The following is a 20,344-nucleotide window of genomic DNA, read 5'->3' as shown; positions in this document are numbered from 1 at the left end:
GGGGAAAATACAGTCCAATCCAACACCACTGTTAAAAAAATTGGGATGGGTAGCATTACACAGCCAGGAAAAAACTTCTCTGGCTAACTGTGCCACCTTATGATTTAAATTTAAATGGAAAATTAAATGATTGTCCAGTCCGTAGAAGAAAACACTTACTTAAAGATATTCCTCTGGACCTAAAAATGGGAGCTTACTTATTCAGTCTTACAGAAAAGTGCAGGGTTGTATACTTCAGTATTGCTCTTCTGGTTAAAAACCATGTCAGCAATATAAATGGAAAAAAATACATTCAGTCTTGCTGGATTGTGTTTTTGTAATAACAGTTTACACATCCAAATCAATAAAGCCAGGCAAATAGCAGAGCAGTGGTTTAGCAATCTTAGCACTGTTAGCTAAGTATACAATCAACTCTAAAACAAATGCTTCATAATCCGTTATTCTCCCGTGTAAATCTCTACTCGTATAACCCTGGGAAATAAGAAAGCTTTGCTTCTGATTTTTTTTTTCCCCCTAACATTTAAAACATGCCGGCTGTAAGCCCTAATTTATAGCCAACGGATCGCAATTTGCACTGAAATCTCTAGTCAGACGCGAAATTAAACAGCACAGATATTCACAGGAGTTACAGCATGCATTTAAATACATTAACCACATCCTACCTTGCATCCAAACATCAACGATAAAGTGTTGTTGGTGCATGCAACTTTGCAGTGGCAAATCATTGGTGTGAAGCAGTCAGGATTTTTAACAATAGGGCACATTCCTTTAGTGCTGCAGTAGTGGCAGCCTACTGAAGGCTGAAAACAAGTAGCTAACACAGCACATGGAGTGGCAACATATGCTGCTCAACAGCTAGCTTTCCTCTTGCTGGTCAGAAGCAGCCTGCTTGAATCTCTACCTGGGTCCCATTCAGCCATCCCCTTCTTTGTTGGTGAATCAACGATGAAACAATGATCACAGATCTCAGGATTTCCCTTCCTCTGGGAAATTAGTTCTTACATCGGGGGAAAAAAAAAAAGAAAAAAAAAGGGAAAAAAAAGGAAAAAAAAGAGAGAGAAATGGAAATGAGGGGGACTAGCAGGTGTGGCAGTATTAGCATGTAAAAGGATGTAAACGCCTACTCATAACAATCACATAAGATTGTCATGCTAGCTGAAGTGGGCTGAAATTATTCCATCGGAAGAAAAATACTGCAGCTCCTGATTTGGTAAAAAGCCAGTGAGTTGCTGCAATACATAGTCATAGTGTAGAGAGAAGAGAAAAAAAAATGACTTATCTAAGAAGCCAGGATCCTCAGCCTTTATCAATATGCATTCCAGTAAGGATTCCCTTCCCAGCGCCTCCCCGTGAAAAAGAATCAAATCAGTCGCAACTCCGGAGAAGCGATGACCTTTGCTTTCCCCAAATAGATGAATCTCAGCAGGAAACAAACTGTACTCAGAGCTGAAAATCACAGATGCTGGGAGTTTGTAATAAGAGAAATACAAGCAACATTTATCCAATCCTGGCTTGCCACATGGGAGCTTTCTCCAGGCACAAATTTACAAATAGACAGGTTGAAGGATTGCAGGAGACACTGAATAAAGATATGAAGTTACACAGAAAACGCACCAGCATGAAGCTAAAAACTCAACCCTCTTTAAACTCTGCTTTGGAGGCAATGTAACTACTGACTCCAGCTAGTACTGCTATCCCTGCAACCTGCAAACATCTTGCTGTAAACCAGAAAAGCAATAATTAAAGAAGTTTGGGAGCATATCGCTGGTTTGGATTCTGTTACAGCTGTCGCTGCTCCTTCAGTTAAAGCAACACTGGCTGAAAATGCATAATAAAGCACTTGGATGAGCAAATCACTAGCTGGGCTTTTTAAGAGGATTATTTATATCAAAAGTAGGATTAATGTATCCTCCAGGTTTAGGCTTGGTCATGGCAGACACACACATACAAAATGAAAAGGCTACGATACGGAAAGTAAAGTGATGTCCTTAATGATTTCACAGCTGATAGCAAAGTAAACCAAGCAGTTGTTTCACAGTGCCCTGACCCTGCTTTTCTGTGACTCACTAAGCTCTGCCCATCAAATTAGAAACTCTTTCTAAAGAAATGAGAGCAGCTTGTCTCCCTGGCAATCGCAAGTAAGTTCTTAACTGAAACAGTTTTCTGTAATAAACCCGAAGTAGAAATTTGTTATACAACAGAACAGAGAAAATGGCAAATGGAGGTCTCGGTGTGAAGCCAGATCAAGCAGTACAGAGGATGAATAGCACAGAATTTTTTTTGAAAAGCTGCCTGAGATTGCAGACCCCAACTTAGGCAACCTCTTCTATTAAGATTTTATGTTTATATAAGTATAGCTACATGTGCGTGTGTGTTGCACATATGCATATAGCTATACTTTAAGTAGAATTTCTTCAGTATAACTTACCCTTGCAAAGTTCAAAACTATAAAAGAACCAATTTCTTAAACAGCTTTGTTCTTACTCTTGCACCATACAATAACTTCATTTTTATCCAAATTTTGCGTGCAGTTAAATTTCATCTTGGAATAATGTTTTATGATTATTCTTCCTCACTCTATTTTTGAACTTAGCACTCTTAGCACTTGGGCACAAGAGCCCAAACTCAGTAAAATTACAGTAGCTTCTAGATGGAAGTGGCAGATAGAGCTGCTCCACAGTTAGAGTTACAGCCCAGGTCCATTTCTGACAATTTCTTTTTTGCAAATAACAAGCCCTTACAAACCAGTGTCCTCGATTCACTCAGCTGATACTTTTCCCCCCGATCAGCCTGGACATGAGCCCACGTGCCATGGGAGTTCACTCATGGATGCCCATCACTCAGCTGTTCAATAACCTAAGTTTGTGTGACCCATGGGCACAAAGTGACATCACAGCAGCACTTCTCTGGAACAGCGACTGAGCCTGTTTAGAAATGTACTGTGGTGACAAACAGCAGCTGTAACATCGCTGAATCTTTGATCTGTTTATTCCTAGCTTGCCTGTCTTGTTATTAAGCTATATATTATACAGATTTTTCTTTCAAGTACTGTCTCTCGCATAACCAGCACTGGTGTAAATATAGAAAAGCGTAGTTTCCATGACAATACATTCCATAGTTACAGCCAGCAGCCACTATCATTAAAACATGAATCACAGTGCAACCTTAAGGTGTGAGCACACTACATCACTGGCCTTGGAAGCATTAATTTGGGATGGGGGTGGCATGGCAATATTTTTAGGAGACACTACTATAAAATGCCAGAAAACTGTGCTATTAAACTATTTTGGCTGTTCTAATAGCCACCCATCTTAGAAATTTCAGTGATCAGTAATTCCCAATCTGTACTAATCATTAGCATTTCTAAGAGAAGAATGCATCACATCTGTACTTTTCAATGTTTTAAACACGATGCCCTGATTAAAAACTGGACTCAATCACACAAATGTGATTTCTGATTAATATGCATATGGCCTAATTAAAATCACCTGCATTTATTTCCAAATTCAGATTTCAAAGAAGGGGAAGACAATCAGCCAGTTAGCCTCTTGGACCATTTCAATCTTACTGCATTCAGCTGGCTCATGCCTTCAAAAGGGAAGACATATCTGTTCATTAAAATTTGCATTTCTTCCCCTGCCACTATTGCAGATTTTCAACCAGAACAGGTTTCACCTGTGATTTCATTCCAGTGTCAAGATGCACCAAACAGCAAGCACCCAAGTATTTTGCAAAGCACAAAATTCATCCCTTCACATTTCGGCTAATCGTTGCTTTCAAGTGAAAAACAGTTACCTGACACACAGTCATTTGGGAAAAATCTCAGAAAAGGAAGATTTATTCCAGTGACAGATCTGAATAATAACTCATGTCACAATTGGCCAAGACATTTATTTCAATTAAGTGACAATCACATATAGAAAAATGCCATAAGAAAACATTTGCTTAGAGATCTTTTTTTTTTTTTTTTTTTTTTTTTTTCACAACAGCACTCATCACACACACATTTAAATCACAGTCATACTGCAGGAGCAAGGATTCTTGGAAAACCTATGTCCACATTTTTATGCTAAGAGGATACACAGAAAAACATACTGGGTGGGTGCCACCGTATGAAGAAGAGTCCACAGATCAGTTTTTTGAGCCCCCCAGCCTTCTTCGGACTTGAGTTCATTGATCCAGCTACTTGCTCACAGTCACTGTCTGATAAGATTTCTCCTCCTCTACCAGCCTCTCTGGAAGCTGCCAACCTTTCAGCTCCAGGTTTCTCAAAGATGTCTGTCTGCTCTTCATAGTGCACCATTTTGTGGAAATGGATGATTTAACTTGGAGCAACTGAGTCGCATTTCAGAAAGTATTATGATCATGTTTGCATGGTACTTCCTCACTTAATGTGTATATATCTCCTCCTGTACTGGAGCTGTTTCAAATAGCAATGCTTAGCTTTGCATCTGACACATCACGTGAGAAACAAGAAGACCAATATAAGTAAAAATAAAAGACCTGGAGAGTCACAAAGAATTTTTAGGTATTCACCTTTGACTATCTTAGGATGTTTAATTTTAGGACTTCTCAATTCTCTGCTGTTTCTGTTGACAAGACTGCTTAATTTTTGGTACTATAGTACAGATTTATGCACTTCCCCTTCCCTGTTTTCACTACTCAATTTTTTTGTTCCATTGCTATACCATTAAAAATTTCACCAACCTTTACATCATCCATTAGATACCAGGAGATCACAATAATCTATAAACCCTTGCCCAAGGTATAGGACCATTAACTCTCTTCTAATCGTATGTTAGAATTCAAAACTGTCTTCTTTGTTGCTGTTCTCTGAAGTCCCTGAATACTAATCAAACCTCTTAAAAACTGAACCTGTCTCTGACAGTGATTAAAGAGAAGTTGTCGTCTCAAAGAATCAGATAAAAGACAAAGCAAAAAGGCTTGTTGCACCACCAGCAAAGAGAACCAGAGAACATAAATATGAAACAAACTTGAAAGATCCCCCATCAAAATAGAAATGATTGCACACAATTGTCTCACACAGTCCTTAAGAACAAAACAGTCTCACACCTCTAGTCTAAACCAAAGCTTTTACAGCTGTTCTGTCTTTGGAGAGGCTCTACTTAGAGCATTTCAGCAACCTCAGCTACGTCTACACTTTTTATGAGCTGGTCACTTTGGGGTATACAGTGAGGATGTCAAGCCTTTATTTTACTGATGTTTGTCTGTTGGTGAGTATCAGATGCCTGGGATTAGTTTGCTTGAAAAATCTATCTCCGTTTGGAACAGCAATCATAGAATGGTTTGGGTTGGAAGCAACTTTTAAAGGCCATGTAGTACAGCTCTCTTGCAATTAGCAGGGACATTTTCAACTAGATCAGGTTGCTCAAAGCCCTGTCCAACCTGGCGCTGGATGTTTCCAAGGATGGAGCATCCACCGCCTCTCTGGGCAACCCATGCCCATGTTTCAGCACCCTCATTGGGAAAAAAAAAATCTTCCTTATATCTAATCGAGTCTCTTTTAGTTTCAAACCATTATCCCTTGTTCTATCCTAACAGGCCCTGGTAAGAATTCTGTCCCCACCTTTCTCATAGGCCACTTTAAAGTACTGAAAAGCAGCAGTTAGATCTCCAGAGAGCCTTCTCTTCTCCAGGCTGGACAATCCAAACTCTCAGCCTTTCCTCACAGGAGAGACATCCCAGTCCTCTGATAACTTTTGTAGCCCTCCCCTGCACTCACTCCAACGGGTCCAAGCCTTTCCTTCTCTGGGAACCCCAGAGCTGGATGCAGCACTCCAGGTGGCATCTCACCATAGTAGAGTAGCTGGGGAGAATCACCTTCCTCGGCCTGCTGGTCACACTTCCCTTGATGCAGCCCAGGACACAGTCCCACCGTCCGGGCTGTGAGCACATATCATGGAAGTCTGCCCAGGAATGACCCCACAATCATCAGATACCAGCTCAGGAGCTGCTAATTTGTGCTCTTTCTACACCTCATGCAAAACTGTGCTTGAACTGGTTCCAAGGGGTAATATGAGACTGACTTTTCATGCACACTTTTAGAAATGAGCATAAAGCAACTATTTTTTGTGTGTCCAGAGGCTCAAGGACCAGATAGGGTCTGGGCCGGTCCTGCCATGAGGAGGAGATGAATAGGGCCACTGGGGTGGAGATGGAACAGAAAGCTCCAGGGACAGCTGTGTAGAGACAGATTTGCTACTTCTATGAGATGTCATTGGGACTGCTGGGACCCACCTATTCCACTGTCATGAGCAGCAGCTGCTCCATCTCACACGGTGGCTTGTGACAGCTGATTTTCACTAATCACTCTATGGAGACAGGGATGAATTGCCAGTTGGCTCCTGCCAACAGCAGACCCTGCTGGTGGAGACCTGGTTTGCTTCACCTAGAGATGACAGGGACATGGAGACAGAAAGTTCTCCTCAAGCACCTTGCAATCGGAGCATGGAGGCATGCTCTGGAAAAAACCTATGCATCAAGAATTCAGATGTGGTAGGCAGCTTGGGAAATACATAATTCAATCTCCCCACCTGGAAATAGAGGTAATGCCTTCCAATTAAATGCCCATATCTCTAAATATGCCATCCTGTAACAATGATTTTTAAGTTAATGGGAATACCTTACAAAAAGTACTCGTGTTTATAAGTGTTTACACAGTCTGAAGTGCCACATTCCTAGCATAGTTCTACATTTGTAACTAGTGAAAAACTGTCTGAATTATTTATGAAAATAATTTCTGTTAAATCATCTACAAAGCCACCAACCACATATAATTTTTTTAAGAACATCTCCAGCCAGGTATAAATTTATAACAAAAATATGAGAGGGGAAGAAAAAACACTAATTAAATATCAGCTTGAAAGAAAAAAGGAAGCATATTGCTGCCAGTCCTCAACAGATACAAAACAGCTCCACTTATCTGAAGATTCCTATTTATATCTTGTATTAGCATTTTTAAGGTTTTCTGTGACAAATTAAAGAAAAATAAAGGCCTGATCCTGCTGGCACAGAGCAGAAACATGCACATAGAATATTTAGAAAATATATGCCTTACTTTAATGTCACTATGTAGACCTACTGATTTTTTCAAGTGTTTATAATGTAACACACATGCATCTGAAAAAGCTTGAAATGAACAGTTTAGCCACCACATGCTAGAGCTCACCAATGACTAAGAGCTGCAGCATTTACCCAGGCTGCTGGGACAAAAGAGGGGTTAGTCTACATGGAATTTTGCGTTGATACCCTGCTGCTAGCGCTAAACTGGCCAGCTCTGTTTGTCAATGTGTACTGAAGTTTATTGCACCACAGACATCTTTGCTGTATGCATTGAGTGGAGGCATCAGCCTGGCCACAGTCCTCTCCATGTGGTCACCAGCTCTGCATGCACATCCTGTGTGCAAGTGAGACTCCCTCAGTAAGAAGCAGTAGGAATTTTCCACTTGTTTTCCTCTCTCCCCTTGAATCCATTCTACTTCCACAGCATCCATTGATGAGAAGTTTTTCTGGCCTTCCAATTCTACCTTTTTTTTTTTAAATTCTGAATCTTGGCCCTGGTATTTTTATCAGCTTTCTCAAAATGTTGCTATGGAAGGAACAAGGAACAGTTAGCTTCTATTCATCCTCTCCATGCCACTCATGACTTTATAAAACAGTTGTACATTCTCTCTAACTGGTCACTTTTCCACTATGAAAAGTTGTAGCCCAATAGAACTCAGTCATTCTTATAAAAACAGCTTTTATATATTTGAAGATGATCATTTATTATTCCAACTTGTTCTACTTAATTCTTTCAAACTTCACCATAGCTCATACACTATAAACCCCTTCTTGTCCTTGGTGTTTTCCTCTAAAATCTCTCCATTCCTCTCAAAGTGTGCATCCAAACAGTGACACTGCCCTGCAGAATAATTCCTCCCATCTCTCACTTACAGTAATTCTCTAAATACAGTCCAAGTTTTTTACATTAGCTTTGCAACAGCCTTTCATTTTTTCACTAAGATTCACTCTGGGATTCATTTTTACACAATTCCACCCTTCCCTACTTCCTGGCTAATCAATGCGCATTTGGTATTCATGCAATTGGATATCCCTTACTACATGCAACACTTCATATTTGTACTTCATGTTATTGCTTTTATTCATGTTGAGCTTTACACGTGCCATTCCTCTGACAGTTTCTGGTGTGTTCAGGGTATGGACTTTAATAAAAATTACTTGGAAGCAATTCTTCTTGGGTTTTGGCTAGCTGGAGCACAGAGCATTACGTTGCCAAAAAGAGTTTCAAAGGGGAAATCCAGTTTCAAGAAATATGTCTCTGGTTTCTGAGGAGATACATGTACTGCCTTTGGATCAGACAGAATTAAAATGTTGGTAATCATTAATGGCCCATATAGATGGGAAGTTGATAGGGACTATACCCAGCTGAAGGCAAGCAAGGAATCTAACTTTTAAGAGCCACATTGAAGTCCTTTCATGATTTAAATAAAAGTTAGGAGAAAAAAAAAAATCACAAAATCAAAACCAAATGAACAACCCAAAAAAAAAAACCCCACAAGTAAAATTACTATTACCTTGACCATTTCCTGGAAGTATTTTGTAAGGGCCTGGATTAATTTTCAAATGTGGTTCCCATAACTGGCTTGTAGTGGAAAACCAGTGCCTCTACAACCATCTCTTGCGTTGAGACATTCAGACTGCTGCTGGCAGCCTCAGAGAGGAACCACCAGAACCCAGCCTTTATTTCTTGTGTCATATGGTACAACTATTTAGAGAGAAACAATAAGCATAAAGGAAAAGTGCTTGATGAAAGCAGAAGTAAAAATAAAACCGATGATACATCAGAATTCATTATAAGGTCAGGCTTTTTTGGCACTTTGGAGAAATGAATTTTCCACATTACTTGCATTTTGAAAAAATTCTGTTATTCTGATTGTAAAATATCATTCAACTCAGCTAGAATTGCAGGCATGAATAAATAAATAAATAAAGAATAAGTGGACCAAGCCTAAATCTAAGTCCTATACTATAAAGTCTTACATTACTTGCTCCTTGTTATTGTGTTCAAGATTTGCTCTGGCTAAGGGTGCAGGCATCCTGGCCGCAAGAAGCAGACACATATTCCATGTCAGAGTTGAACCCAGGCTGTCACCACATGTGCTAGAAGCAGGAGAACACCTTTGGATTCCCCTCTGAGGTTTTTATTTTGCTCAGAAATTCTCCCTGACATATAGAGCAGGAAGTTCTGATTACCAAATGTTTGAATTTTGAATTTTTGTTTTTTACAATTTTTTTCTATATATAAATTCATCCATCTTCCCAGTTGCCATTAAAAGTGAGCATTTTCTCAGCAGTCAGAAAGATTGTCAGTGATTTTCTTCAGATTCTTGTAACAGGAAATTCTGTGCTCATTTCTGGCAAATGCCACTATCCTCACAGCTTTTAGCATTTTAATGGTTTTTCAGCTATGAAATTCTCATTCCATAAAAAAAAAAAAAAAAAAAAAAAAAAACCCGAACCCAAGAAAAACTCACAAATAAGAGATGCAATTGTAGTCACAGCTAAATTCTACATCAAGTTTTCCACCAAAATTGTAGCAAAACCATCTGTATGACAGCACCTACTTTGGCTCTCTGCTGGCATTTCTAACCTCACCATGCTAAGAACAGACTATGGATCTTGTCTCTGGACACAGTGGACACACAGGATCCCCTCAGGTGTAATTTGGGGAACAGAGATTTCAGATCCCTCTGTCAAATACAGCCACCCCACATCTGGGAAACAACCACCATCAACAAGGAAAAAAAGCCATCAACGCCCACAGTCGTCTTTTTGGAGAGAGACATGCCCTTGACTCCAATCCACAAAAAGGTGCCACCTGGTGGAAGGAAAATATTTCTGAAAGATTTTTTTGTCTCTCAACAGTTCCTATGTGTCTTTGTCTGCAACCTGACCAGTTTTCACAGCAGGAAAAGAAAAGATTACCCAGTGAAAGCCGGAAGGGTGTTACTTTTGTCTGTGGCACAGATAACAGCTCCTCTCTGCCTCCATGGGCTGATGCCCATTGCCATGGCTTTAAATACAAGATGCAAAGCCTTGACAGTCACAAAAAACAGATGGAGGAGAAGCAAGTTTAACTCTGGGTTGCCTGGGAATTCTATCAATTCTCTCATTCATGGGAGCTTCTGGACCAGGTACTCTCAGTCACATAGCTCCCTTGGTGCTCACAGTTCTGGCTTGACCCTCTTTGCTGGGGCATGTCCAGGGAGAAGCACAAGGCTAGTGACAACAATCCTTCCTGGTCAGCACTGACCACTGGCCCTTTACAACATCTTTCTCTTTTTAGAATGCCTTTAAAAGCCAGGGCAGGGACTTTTCACCCTGACAGCACCACCCAAGCACTCTCTGTCCCTGGGAGTAAGGGGTACAAGAGTCTGTCACTGTTGGCCAAAGGGAACACTTCTGTAAATGGAAGACATCAAGGAAAAGCACACTTCCAACTCTCTGTTGGTTGGGAATGCCTCCTACCTCCAGTGCTCTACCTCCCTGGGGAAGAAGAAAGGAAAGCTCTTCCCAAAATGATATTATACAGAGGAAATTTGTCCTCTAAAGTGTCCATGGGACTAATAAGGTGAAATAAAGACAAACTTTAAGAGGGTTATTGGAGGGCCCAGTTTGCAGTCCTCTACAGATGACATTTTTAATGCTTCACAGATGAGGAGCTCAGTGGAAAATCAATGCGTTTCTTGAGGGAAAGGAGCCAACAGAGCTTAAACTGCTCCCAGTGACTGCAGGCCTACAAGAACCTGCAGAACCCTCCTGAGCCAGCCCCCAGCTCTGTGTGGTGACTGAAGACCATCTCCTCAGCCAGCACGGGCTGAAGGGACTGCTGCCAGCCACAGCATGGCCCCAGGACCATGGTACCACAAGCAGCTCCCACGTCATTCAGAGTTGCCTCCACAGAGGTGACGCTAACACAAAGGAACAGGCACAAGCTCAGCTTTGGTTGTGGAACAGGAGTCTCCCTGTCCTCCTCATAACTAAATTCACGCCAGTCAGCCAGGAAAGGAGTGAAAAAGAGCCCAGTCCCAGGGCAGTTTGACTCTTGCCTGGCTGAGTGCTGTTGTGAGTCAGCCAGAGAGACAGACGGAGAAGACCATAATTCTCAGGAATGGCAGCATCCTTGGTGCTGCCCCGTCCAGGTGTGGGAAGGAGCAGCTTTGGGGCAGTAGTAGCTTACCTGGGGAGAGCTGCCCTCCTGCTTCTGCTCAGTCTGCAGTGCAGCTGACTTGTCTGGAGCAAGCTTCCAGGAAAAACAAAAAAAGCAGGCTGGGCAAAGTCTGCTCACAGGCTGTGCTGCAGCAGGAGCATCCATCTTAGATCCAGTGGAGGAGGAGAGCTTGGACAAGCTCCCTTTTTAAAGCAACAGTGCTCCCACTGAGCATGGCAAGGAAGAGGAATGCCATGCCCCAGCAATGATTGTGCTGGATGTCTGCAGAGTACTTTATGGGCATTAGCTAATTGATCTTTGCAAACACCCTTTCAGCAATTAAACATCACCTGTCAAGATTTACAGGTGCAGAAAATAAGCTGAGCTAATGTCACCTGATGCAGAAGTAGCCCATGATTTTAGGGTGCCTGGACTAAAAGTCTTTTGGCCTGGTTTTGTTGGTGCATTTACACATTTGTCTGACTCTGACAGTGCAGAACATCTGTAATGTGCTTGTAAATAAGAGTGAACATCTGTTTTTAAAAGCCAACCTCAGGGGTATTTCAGGTTGGAAATGCTAAAAAGCAGGCACACCAGATCACTAACCCTTAGGATAATGGTGGCTTTTATGACTAAAGATATCTGAGAAGAAAAGTCTAAAGTCAGATTTAATCAGATTTTGTCTCTCTGCTTCTTTTTATGCATCTAGACAGGCTGTGACTTCCTCGTGGATTCCTGTGGACCTGTGTGGCAGAGAGTCAGCTTTTGAAAAGGAAAATAAAACTTTTCTTGTCCAGGACCACTTAGTCTGCATGACCTGAAGGACAAGATGGGACACCCTGTGGAACAGGATCACCACCCTACAAAAACCCCCCATCACCACCCTACAAAAACTGCCATTAGGAGAACAGAACAGTCGTCCTGAGTTTCTCCTTCCATGGCCACTGGCCAACCTGTCTCTACAAAATGAGAAATGAGGAACACAGGTAGGAAGCAGGGACACCTGTGGGACATGCCACATGGCTGGGAGCTGATGTTTACCGGGTGGTACAAGATGTTTGTTGGTTTGCTCTTTATTTTCTTCAGGGCTTATTTTTGTTCTATGGCAGATCCTTAATAAGCATCACATTTTTACCTTTAAGTGTGCTTGACCAAAGAGCTATAAAAGAGATCTCAGAGGCTGCCCCTCTGCCAGGTTGTTGATGCTGTATCAGTACTCTACCAAGGCCCAGATTTTTAGTTAGATAGATGCATTCTGGTACCTTGTGGGATTTTCCCTTGTAGGCTGAACAAGTTTGAAATTAAAATTAAAAAACAGGGGAAGTAGGAACACCCACTAGGGCCTGCTTTTGATTGTAGTACATAAATAGCTTTAAAAATCTCAAGTTTCTCTCATGTAGGGCTCCAAACTGGAAAATTGTCTTCCCTTACAGCTATAAGATAACAGCTGCAGCTCCTGTTGTCCTTCAAACTGTGTTTCGAGGTACATCCATGTATTCAGGCAGTCTGTTTTTTCCTCCAAACCTTCCAGATGTGTGAGAGCTACAAGCTGAGTATTCCCCAAAGGGACAGGCCTGAAGGAATTCAAAGTCCTTCGTTAGGCACTCTGTCAATGCTGTAAGCATCCCTATTTAATTGATGTACTGTTTTTATTTATACATGCCCTAAGGGAGTGTGCTGACCAAAGTCTCTTGTAAATTGAATAAATAAACAAATACATAAGCAAGCATTGTTGCCTTGACCAGCTCACGGTGTGACAGGAGAGTCCGTGTGGTTTAATGTGGTCTTACACAACAATCCATCTGTCTGGAATGGCTTGTTTGATCCTCATTAACCCTGGCAGGCTCTTCCAGCTCCTTCCTCCACCTCAGCAAAGACAGAGGATGCCACTCTTACTTTTCAGATTTCTAAGGTCACTCTGTTGATTAAATATGTCATTTTAAAAGCTTCCTATAATGTGAAAACTACCTACTTCCTTCCTTCATCTGGAAAATGGGTGAAGAATTGAGTGATTTGCTGCTAAAAGGAATGAAGTGGTATCCTTCTTCTCCCATTCTTTCCCCTTCCCCTTTGCTCCACTTCACAGCTCTTCAAAGTCATAATCTCTCTTTTCCCTCTTACTTGTGTATTGTTAGGACCAACATACTTCTCAAATATGTCTTTTAACAAAACCTTAGAAAATATAGCTGTCCCAGTCAGGATAACAGTGCAAATAAAAAAAAAAAAAAAAAAAAAAAAATGGTACCAGCTGGGGAGACAAGCTAGCTTAAGCCAAAGCAATATAGACATGGTAGCCATCACCCAGTAAAGGCTGGCCACCCAAAGCCTTGCACTGCTCCTTGAGCAGGTTTTGCAGCCTGTGCTCATCATCGGGCTGCCTCGGAAAAAGCACTTTCAGTGCCCCAGCTGGCTTGTACACACCTACAAGAACTGCAGCCACATGCTGACTGCCGTCAGGCCTTCATGCTCATGAATGTTATGCATGTGAGAGATTTTACAGCTGTGAGTCATCATCTTGCCTACATTCATGTGCTCCTTTCCACTCTGGAAGGAAAGCGCTTTCATTCACGAAAAGAAAAAATATAGGTTTCAAGACATATCATGATGCAATCACACCCTGTTACAGTGTTCAGCTTCTCGTTTTGAAATATGATTCCCCTAAGGCATGACTACAGAGTGTGGAAAAGTGAGTTAAAATGGAAAACAGGTTGTGCCAGCCACGCCTCTATGACTGCCCAAATCACTTCCTCCGACTGCAGACTTCCCTCACAGAACTGCTTAAAACTTTCAGGATGGTTATCCTAGGTTCTCTTCACACTGAAGTGCAGTAAATGTTGTTCAGATGATCTTTAGTATAGAGCTTAAAGAGACCAAAGAAATGAAGATGGACTGAACTGGAGACTGAACAGAGTCCACTTGTATGTCCCAAAGCTCTGTGCTCTTTCCCCCTTAACCACGTTGCAAAATTATTTTAGGGCAGTGTAGGTGCCGTAGTCAGGCTTTTATGTAAGCCAAACAAAAAGAAAGCAATGTACCCTACTTCTCCGAAATATGTGAGGCTTCTGTTGTCTAGGGGTAGATATTGGCCAAATCAAATTGAGATAAAATCAAAATCAGGAAAAATGTCAGAGAAAGGGTATTTCTCAGAGGGCATTTGTAGAATCCTTGAATTTGGATATACTCCTAAAATTGTTTCAGAATAGGAAAATCAGGCGGGATGCCTACTTCTCTCCCAAAAGAAACTGGAAATGTTTGACCTTAACATATGATTAGCTGTTAAATGACTTTCAAGGAGACTTTCCTAGGATAATCTACTTAGCCTTTAGCACCCACTTATAGCTTCATAGTGGAGATTAGGGTTGATTCTCAAGAATAGCATTACTTGGAGTGTCAGCTACATTTTTTTCAGTTAAGTAAATTATTCCTTTATGGGAATAATGAGAAAATTTTATGTCCTCTTTTCCTGTGTTTAATGTATTGTTATGGAATAGGTGACTATGAAAGTCATTTAAGGAATGATTGTGAAGGAAACATTCTACAATTGAGAAAAAAAATCACCAAAGAAACTGTTGGACTTGTGGTCACCCAGAAGGTTCTTAAGATATTTCTGAATTATAGATATGATGGTCATCACTTTTTGCTACCAGGTATTGGCCTAGACACCGGCTCTAGGTAGAAATTAAAGAGTCCAGATAAATTCTTAAGTAATTAAATCACAGTGAGACTCACTGTCTAGATAATGAAAAAAGATTGTGGTTAAGTTTATGATTTCTAGACATGCTCTAGACCCTTACAAAAAATTTATGTCCGACTGCATCCAACTCAGGCCAAGAAATTCAGCATATCTCATACTGAAAACTGCTCAAGGCTCTTGCCCTGCAACTCACTCAGGCCACATCCACAGTTCACAGCACTTGATCTTGGGTTTTCATGACACTAGAAATCCATGTTTCATCTGTGTGTGTCTGAGGATACTAAACATCCTGGGATTGTGCTGGACGATTTCCAGAATGTGCACTTCCTTCTCTAGCATTTCTTGTGTCATGGATATGCCCCAGAATGTTTCTTTCAAAAGCCAGTCCAAGAGTGAATTTACATTATGCAACAAGTACAGCAAGAGGATGAGGCCCTTTGAAAGAGCTGGGGAGCTAAAGAGACTGACATGGAAGCATGGAGAGACTGACACTGGATTTTCATCAAAATGGGTCCTCATACATAAGAAGGAATTGCAAACAAGTCCTAGGAGGTGGCTGAGAAGTGGCACCCAGAATCTCCAGGTTTAGAGAATGCTGTTTATCACTAATCCTTTGCTCAGAAGGACATAGCACGAAGGGTAATGGTTTTAAACTAAAGGAGCCACAGTTTAGATTAGATGTAAAAAGATTTTTACAGAGAGCAGTAAAACTGGCACAGGTTCTTCAGAGAGACAGTAGATGCCCTGTCCCTGGAAACATTCAAGGTTAAGTTGGACAGGGCTCTGAACAGCCAGGTCTAGTTGGAGGTGTCCCCGAACATCACAGGACTAGATGGCATTTAAAAGTTCCTTCCAACCCATCCTATTCTATGATTCTGTGATTCTGTGCTTCTCTGACTTGACTCCTGTCTTGTTCTGGGACATTCAAACACCCAGCGTCCTCTTCAGCAAAGGTAGCTTGCCAAAGTACCCTGTTGTGACTGCTTTCAAGTTTTAAGTCTGAAAACACTCAAGGGTCAGGTTGATTGACAAATTACCTTAATTTAGCAACTGATTTTGTCTCAAATGAATATAATGAATTGTTTCCATATGTTTACTCTTAATCTATGGCAAACTCCTCTTTACTGGAAATGAAATTAAATTGCATTGCCTCATATTTTCCACAGGAAAAGAGCACAGGCACGGTCAATCACATGCTCAACAGACATGTGACGTCACTTGACCATGAGTTCAAATAGGTAGATGAATGCGCATGACTGTGGTCTTTAGCTTTTGTTATTATTACCTCTGTTTCAGACTTATCATTTTAAAGATCTTTGTCCTCTCATAAACACCTCCCTCAGGTTATTCCTGCCATTTCCTAACATATGAATTTTCCTATATTTCTCAAATGTACATCCAGCCTATGTTAGACTCTCAATCACATTATCTCTGTCTGTTATTTAATGATTGCTGCAATTTAAATTCGTACTATACTGCATGAGATGAAAATACCACCCCAAAGGCTTAGTAATCAAAGTCAGACCACTGAAAATTGTTCTGGAGAGGTGAAAGAAATATATATTTATCTATATATTAATTAAAATTTAAGTAACTCATCTTCAGGTATTATTGAAAATTACAGTGTTTAAAGAAAGCAATTAATTCAGCTGTGAATATAAATACTGTCTTGTTTTACTCTGGATGATTAACAGAATAGCGAAATGCTGGAATTCTATTATTTTAAGAGGAAACCACTTTTCTGAATAAGATAAAATGCCAGCCACAACCAATGATTATACCTTTTTTTCTAAGTATATGCAACAGTGGTGTCTGTTTTAGACCATTGCATTTTCAGCCATAGGAAGGAGCTAAAGTTACATAAATTTCCTGGAAGAGTACTTAGACAGCTGTTTACCTGAAATTGTGCTCGTTTCTGGCGTCAGTCTGATATACAAGTTATTTTATAGTTGTGGCACAGAAGTAATAAAGAAATTGTTGAAATATTAGTACACAATTTATATGCTTGCCTATGTGCCTCACAAAAAGATGCTTTTATATTCTTTGAAGAATATTGCTAGTGATAACATCAATATATGGCTTCAGTTTTATTTCCTCACTGCATCCCTATGTGTAACAACAGATTTAAACACTTTAGCACATGAGAATAAATATCAAAAAGAGGCACTTATGCAGCTCCTCAGAGTTTAAGGAGGCTTGCATGGTCAAATCCTCCACTAATGTACCAGAGACAAACACAGCTACACTTGATTTTAATGGGAAGTATTTGTGTTAGTATTCCACATATGAATGCCAGATTGAAATTAAGTGCTGTCTAACTTTAAAGGGTGCTATTCTCTAAATTGGAGTTGCCAGGCTGAGCCACGCACATGCTGGAGAGCAGACAAGAGTCAGAAGGTAGGAAACTGCCTCACCACCAAGGCAGAATGGCAAACCACAGCTGAACCTCTCTCTAACATCCATATGGGATTTCTGGCTACTGGTAAAAATTTCTTTTCTAGGATGAACTGGTTACCCCTGGGTTCCCCACCACTTTATGTCCTATATTTGGATAACATTTGTCTGGGAGGTCTTTACATCTGTGAATCTGAGCTGTCTTTAAATTAAGAGAAATATTTGCAGGGCTTCTGTAGCTGCAGGTGATGGTGCAGTCACGTGAGTGTAGGTTGACATCCTGAGGCTCTGTCAGCTGTTCCTTCCTGCCACCTGTACCTATCCCTCCATGTCCCAGGCAGTCTTCTCTTCCCTCTCTGCTGGCACATCCCATCCCTGCCAGAATATCATGAAGCTTGTGTCAGATCTTGGCACAGGAACATAAAGAGGAGAAGCTGAACAGGATTCAGGAGCTGTGGGAGAATTATATCTACTACTGTGGCTGCTGATCCATTATGATTATCACAGCCAGAAACTCCCATCTGGAGTCTCCCACCAACTGCTCTTGGGCAGGTTTCGATGCAGTGGTATCAACAAGTTGAAACTTGACCTTAGAGGGGAGTTTAAGCAGAAGTGGAAACTCTATCCATAATCAGTCCCTCTTATTTGAGATCTCAGGATGCACATGAGTCATATTTTAAAGCATTTCTCTGCAATTAGATGGGTTAGTAACATCCTATAACCAAAGGAGGGTTAATTTTAACTTCCACTACTCTGTGCTAATGAAAGATAACCTGAAAAATATCTTGAGACAGAGGAACATAGTTATGAACTGACCGTTCCTGATACTAGGTGTTTCTGTAGAGGTTCCTTACAGCTATCTTGCACAAAGGAATATATTGCCATTTTTCAGTGCAGACACATTTCTCATACCATGAGAAAATCTGACAGTTCCAAAAATGTTTCTTTTTTTGTACAGAAAGGAAGACAGAAGACTGGGGTGTTTTTACTCGGAGCAAGGAATGTTCTATGGCATGCATTATTTAATGAGAAAAAATGTAGATCACAGGATCTCAGGATAATTCCTGTTGGAAAGGAACTCAGGCAGCCCCTGGTCCAAACTTCCCCTCAAAGCGGGATCAACTATGAAAGCAGAAGAGGTTGCTCAGGGCTTTTTTCAGTTAAGTCCGGAAAGATTCCAAGGATGGAGACTGCACTGCCTCTCTGGGAAACCTGACCAGCTGCTGGGCTGTTGCACAATGAGTCATGTCCCCTATGTCCATTCTGAACCTTTCTTGTTTCAATCTGACAATTACCTCTCATCCTTCTACCATGTGCCATTCAGGTCAGTGATTATTTCCCCTTGAAGCCATTCCTTCAAAGGCTGAATGATGCTTGCTCTTTGTCTTCTCTCAAAGGGAAAGTGCTCCAGTTCTGACCATCTTGGTGAGCATCTCCTAAACTTGCTTGTACTTAAACACCTTCTTTGTGCTGGAAGGTGCATGGGGTTTAACAAGCTTTGAGAAGAGGAAAGCAATCACTTCCCTGGATAGCCTGGCTCTGCTCCTGTTTATACATGTTGAATTTAATGAAGTTTGTGTCGGCCTTATTCTCCAGACCACTCAGATCTCCGTGGATGGCAGTCCTCCCTTTAAGCATGTCAACTTCTCCCTGCATTGTGGTGTTTGCTGACCTGATGAGCACATGCTCCTCATCCCCAGACATTGATAAAGACCAATTGAAAAAGAGGAAAAATCCCAGAATAGATTTTTGTGATCCACTTGCCATCAGTCTTGAGGTAGAGAGGGACCCACTAACCACTGCCCTCTAAGTTTGATCATTCAACTAGTTTGTTACTTATCTAGCTGTCCCAAAACCTGGATATGAGAGGAGGCATGTCAAAAGTCTTATTCTAGTTGCAATAAATTTTGTCCATGGGTACTTCTCACTCACGTGACTATTCATTTTATCATAGGTTTATGGCAACCATGGCCTTGTCTCAGGTAATAAAATGCAGAGATTTGGACACCACTGCATTTTAACAACAGTTTGGATGACCCAGAAGAAGCTGGGTTAAAAATAGAATGGAATTCAGGATGATTTTTAGAGATCAGGAAGATCATAGAAAGCAACCATGGTCACATGCTCTCTCTGTAAACAAACTGTCCTACTGCTACTGCACCATAAAGAACTCCCTGGGAGAGAAAGGATGAAAGAACAAAACCAACTCACTGGGGCATGGTAAAGGCACAAATGAGAAAAGAAAAATGGTACAAGTCCCACAGAATCAAAAGCATGTTGGTAGGGAATGAGAGGGGCACCCTGAGCTGAGCACTCACAAGGGCACTCTATTCCCTGGAGGTGCCCAGTTAACCAGTGAACACCTCTCACTGGTGCTCACAGGTGACAGGAGGAGGGAAAGAAAACAGGACTCAACCTCCGTGGAGTCTCCACCATCAAATTCCCTCTTCCAGCCAATGTGTATTCCCATGCCTGGGGGAAGCTGGTGATGATGTGTGCTTGGGGCCCTGGTGAGGAGAGGCTTTACATCCAGGGACAACATATGGGGCAAAGGAGGCACTGATCCATAGCAGCCCAGTGTTCAGCAGGGCTGTTAAACTTTTTAAACTAAAAACCTAAACCCTACAACTTTTTAAAATCTGATCTGTTAAGATTTAAAATGTAAAAAAATTTTATATTGAAAAATTAAAGCATTAAAATTCAGACATGTGACAATTTATGCCAAGCCTGGGCTTACTAAAATTACTACAACCAATTAAAGATACAAGAAAGTGTATTGCAACAGTTATTAATTTCCAGATTTTAATGAGTTAAGGAGTGCTACCTTTTCTCATAATGACACAGCTGAAAGTGAGAAATTGCTGCTTTTTTTACAACAGCTTGATCTTCATAAATATGTCAAATTACCCTCTATTGTACTTTTTACAAAAGACTGAATGAAAATATTTACATGTTTTCCAAAGGCCAGTATTTCTGCCTTTGTTGTGTAAGTAAGCATTTGCCTTCATTTCTTTGAGTTTTTA

The 20,344-nt window shown here is 41.0% G+C and overlaps 1 protein-coding gene across 21 annotated transcripts in view; it reads right to left on the bottom strand.

Annotated features, from left to right (window-relative positions):
* Nucleotides 1-20,344, bottom strand: part of DLG2 (discs large MAGUK scaffold protein 2) — a 1,001,432-nt gene that overhangs the window by 628,618 nt on the left and 352,470 nt on the right. The window contains exon 1 of one of the 21 annotated variants that reach the window (XM_032099078.1): nucleotides 663-1,420. The exons of 18 other annotated variants lie outside the window; for them this stretch is intronic. In XM_032099078.1, the coding sequence (XP_031954969.1) occupies nucleotides 663-764 (102 nt within the window). In that variant the 5' untranslated portion in view covers nucleotides 765-1,420. Of the gene's footprint in view, nucleotides 1-662; nucleotides 1,421-20,344 lie in introns of those variants that run through there. 2 more of the 21 variants (XM_032099083.1, XM_032099086.1) reach the window with 2 other exon arrangements.

The sequence above is a fragment of the Corvus moneduloides genome, chromosome 2 (assembly GCF_009650955.1).
Source record: "Corvus moneduloides isolate bCorMon1 chromosome 2, bCorMon1.pri, whole genome shotgun sequence".
NCBI lineage: Eukaryota > Metazoa > Chordata > Aves > Passeriformes > Corvidae > Corvus > Corvus moneduloides.
This window is presented reverse-complemented; position numbering and strand designations above follow the sequence as displayed.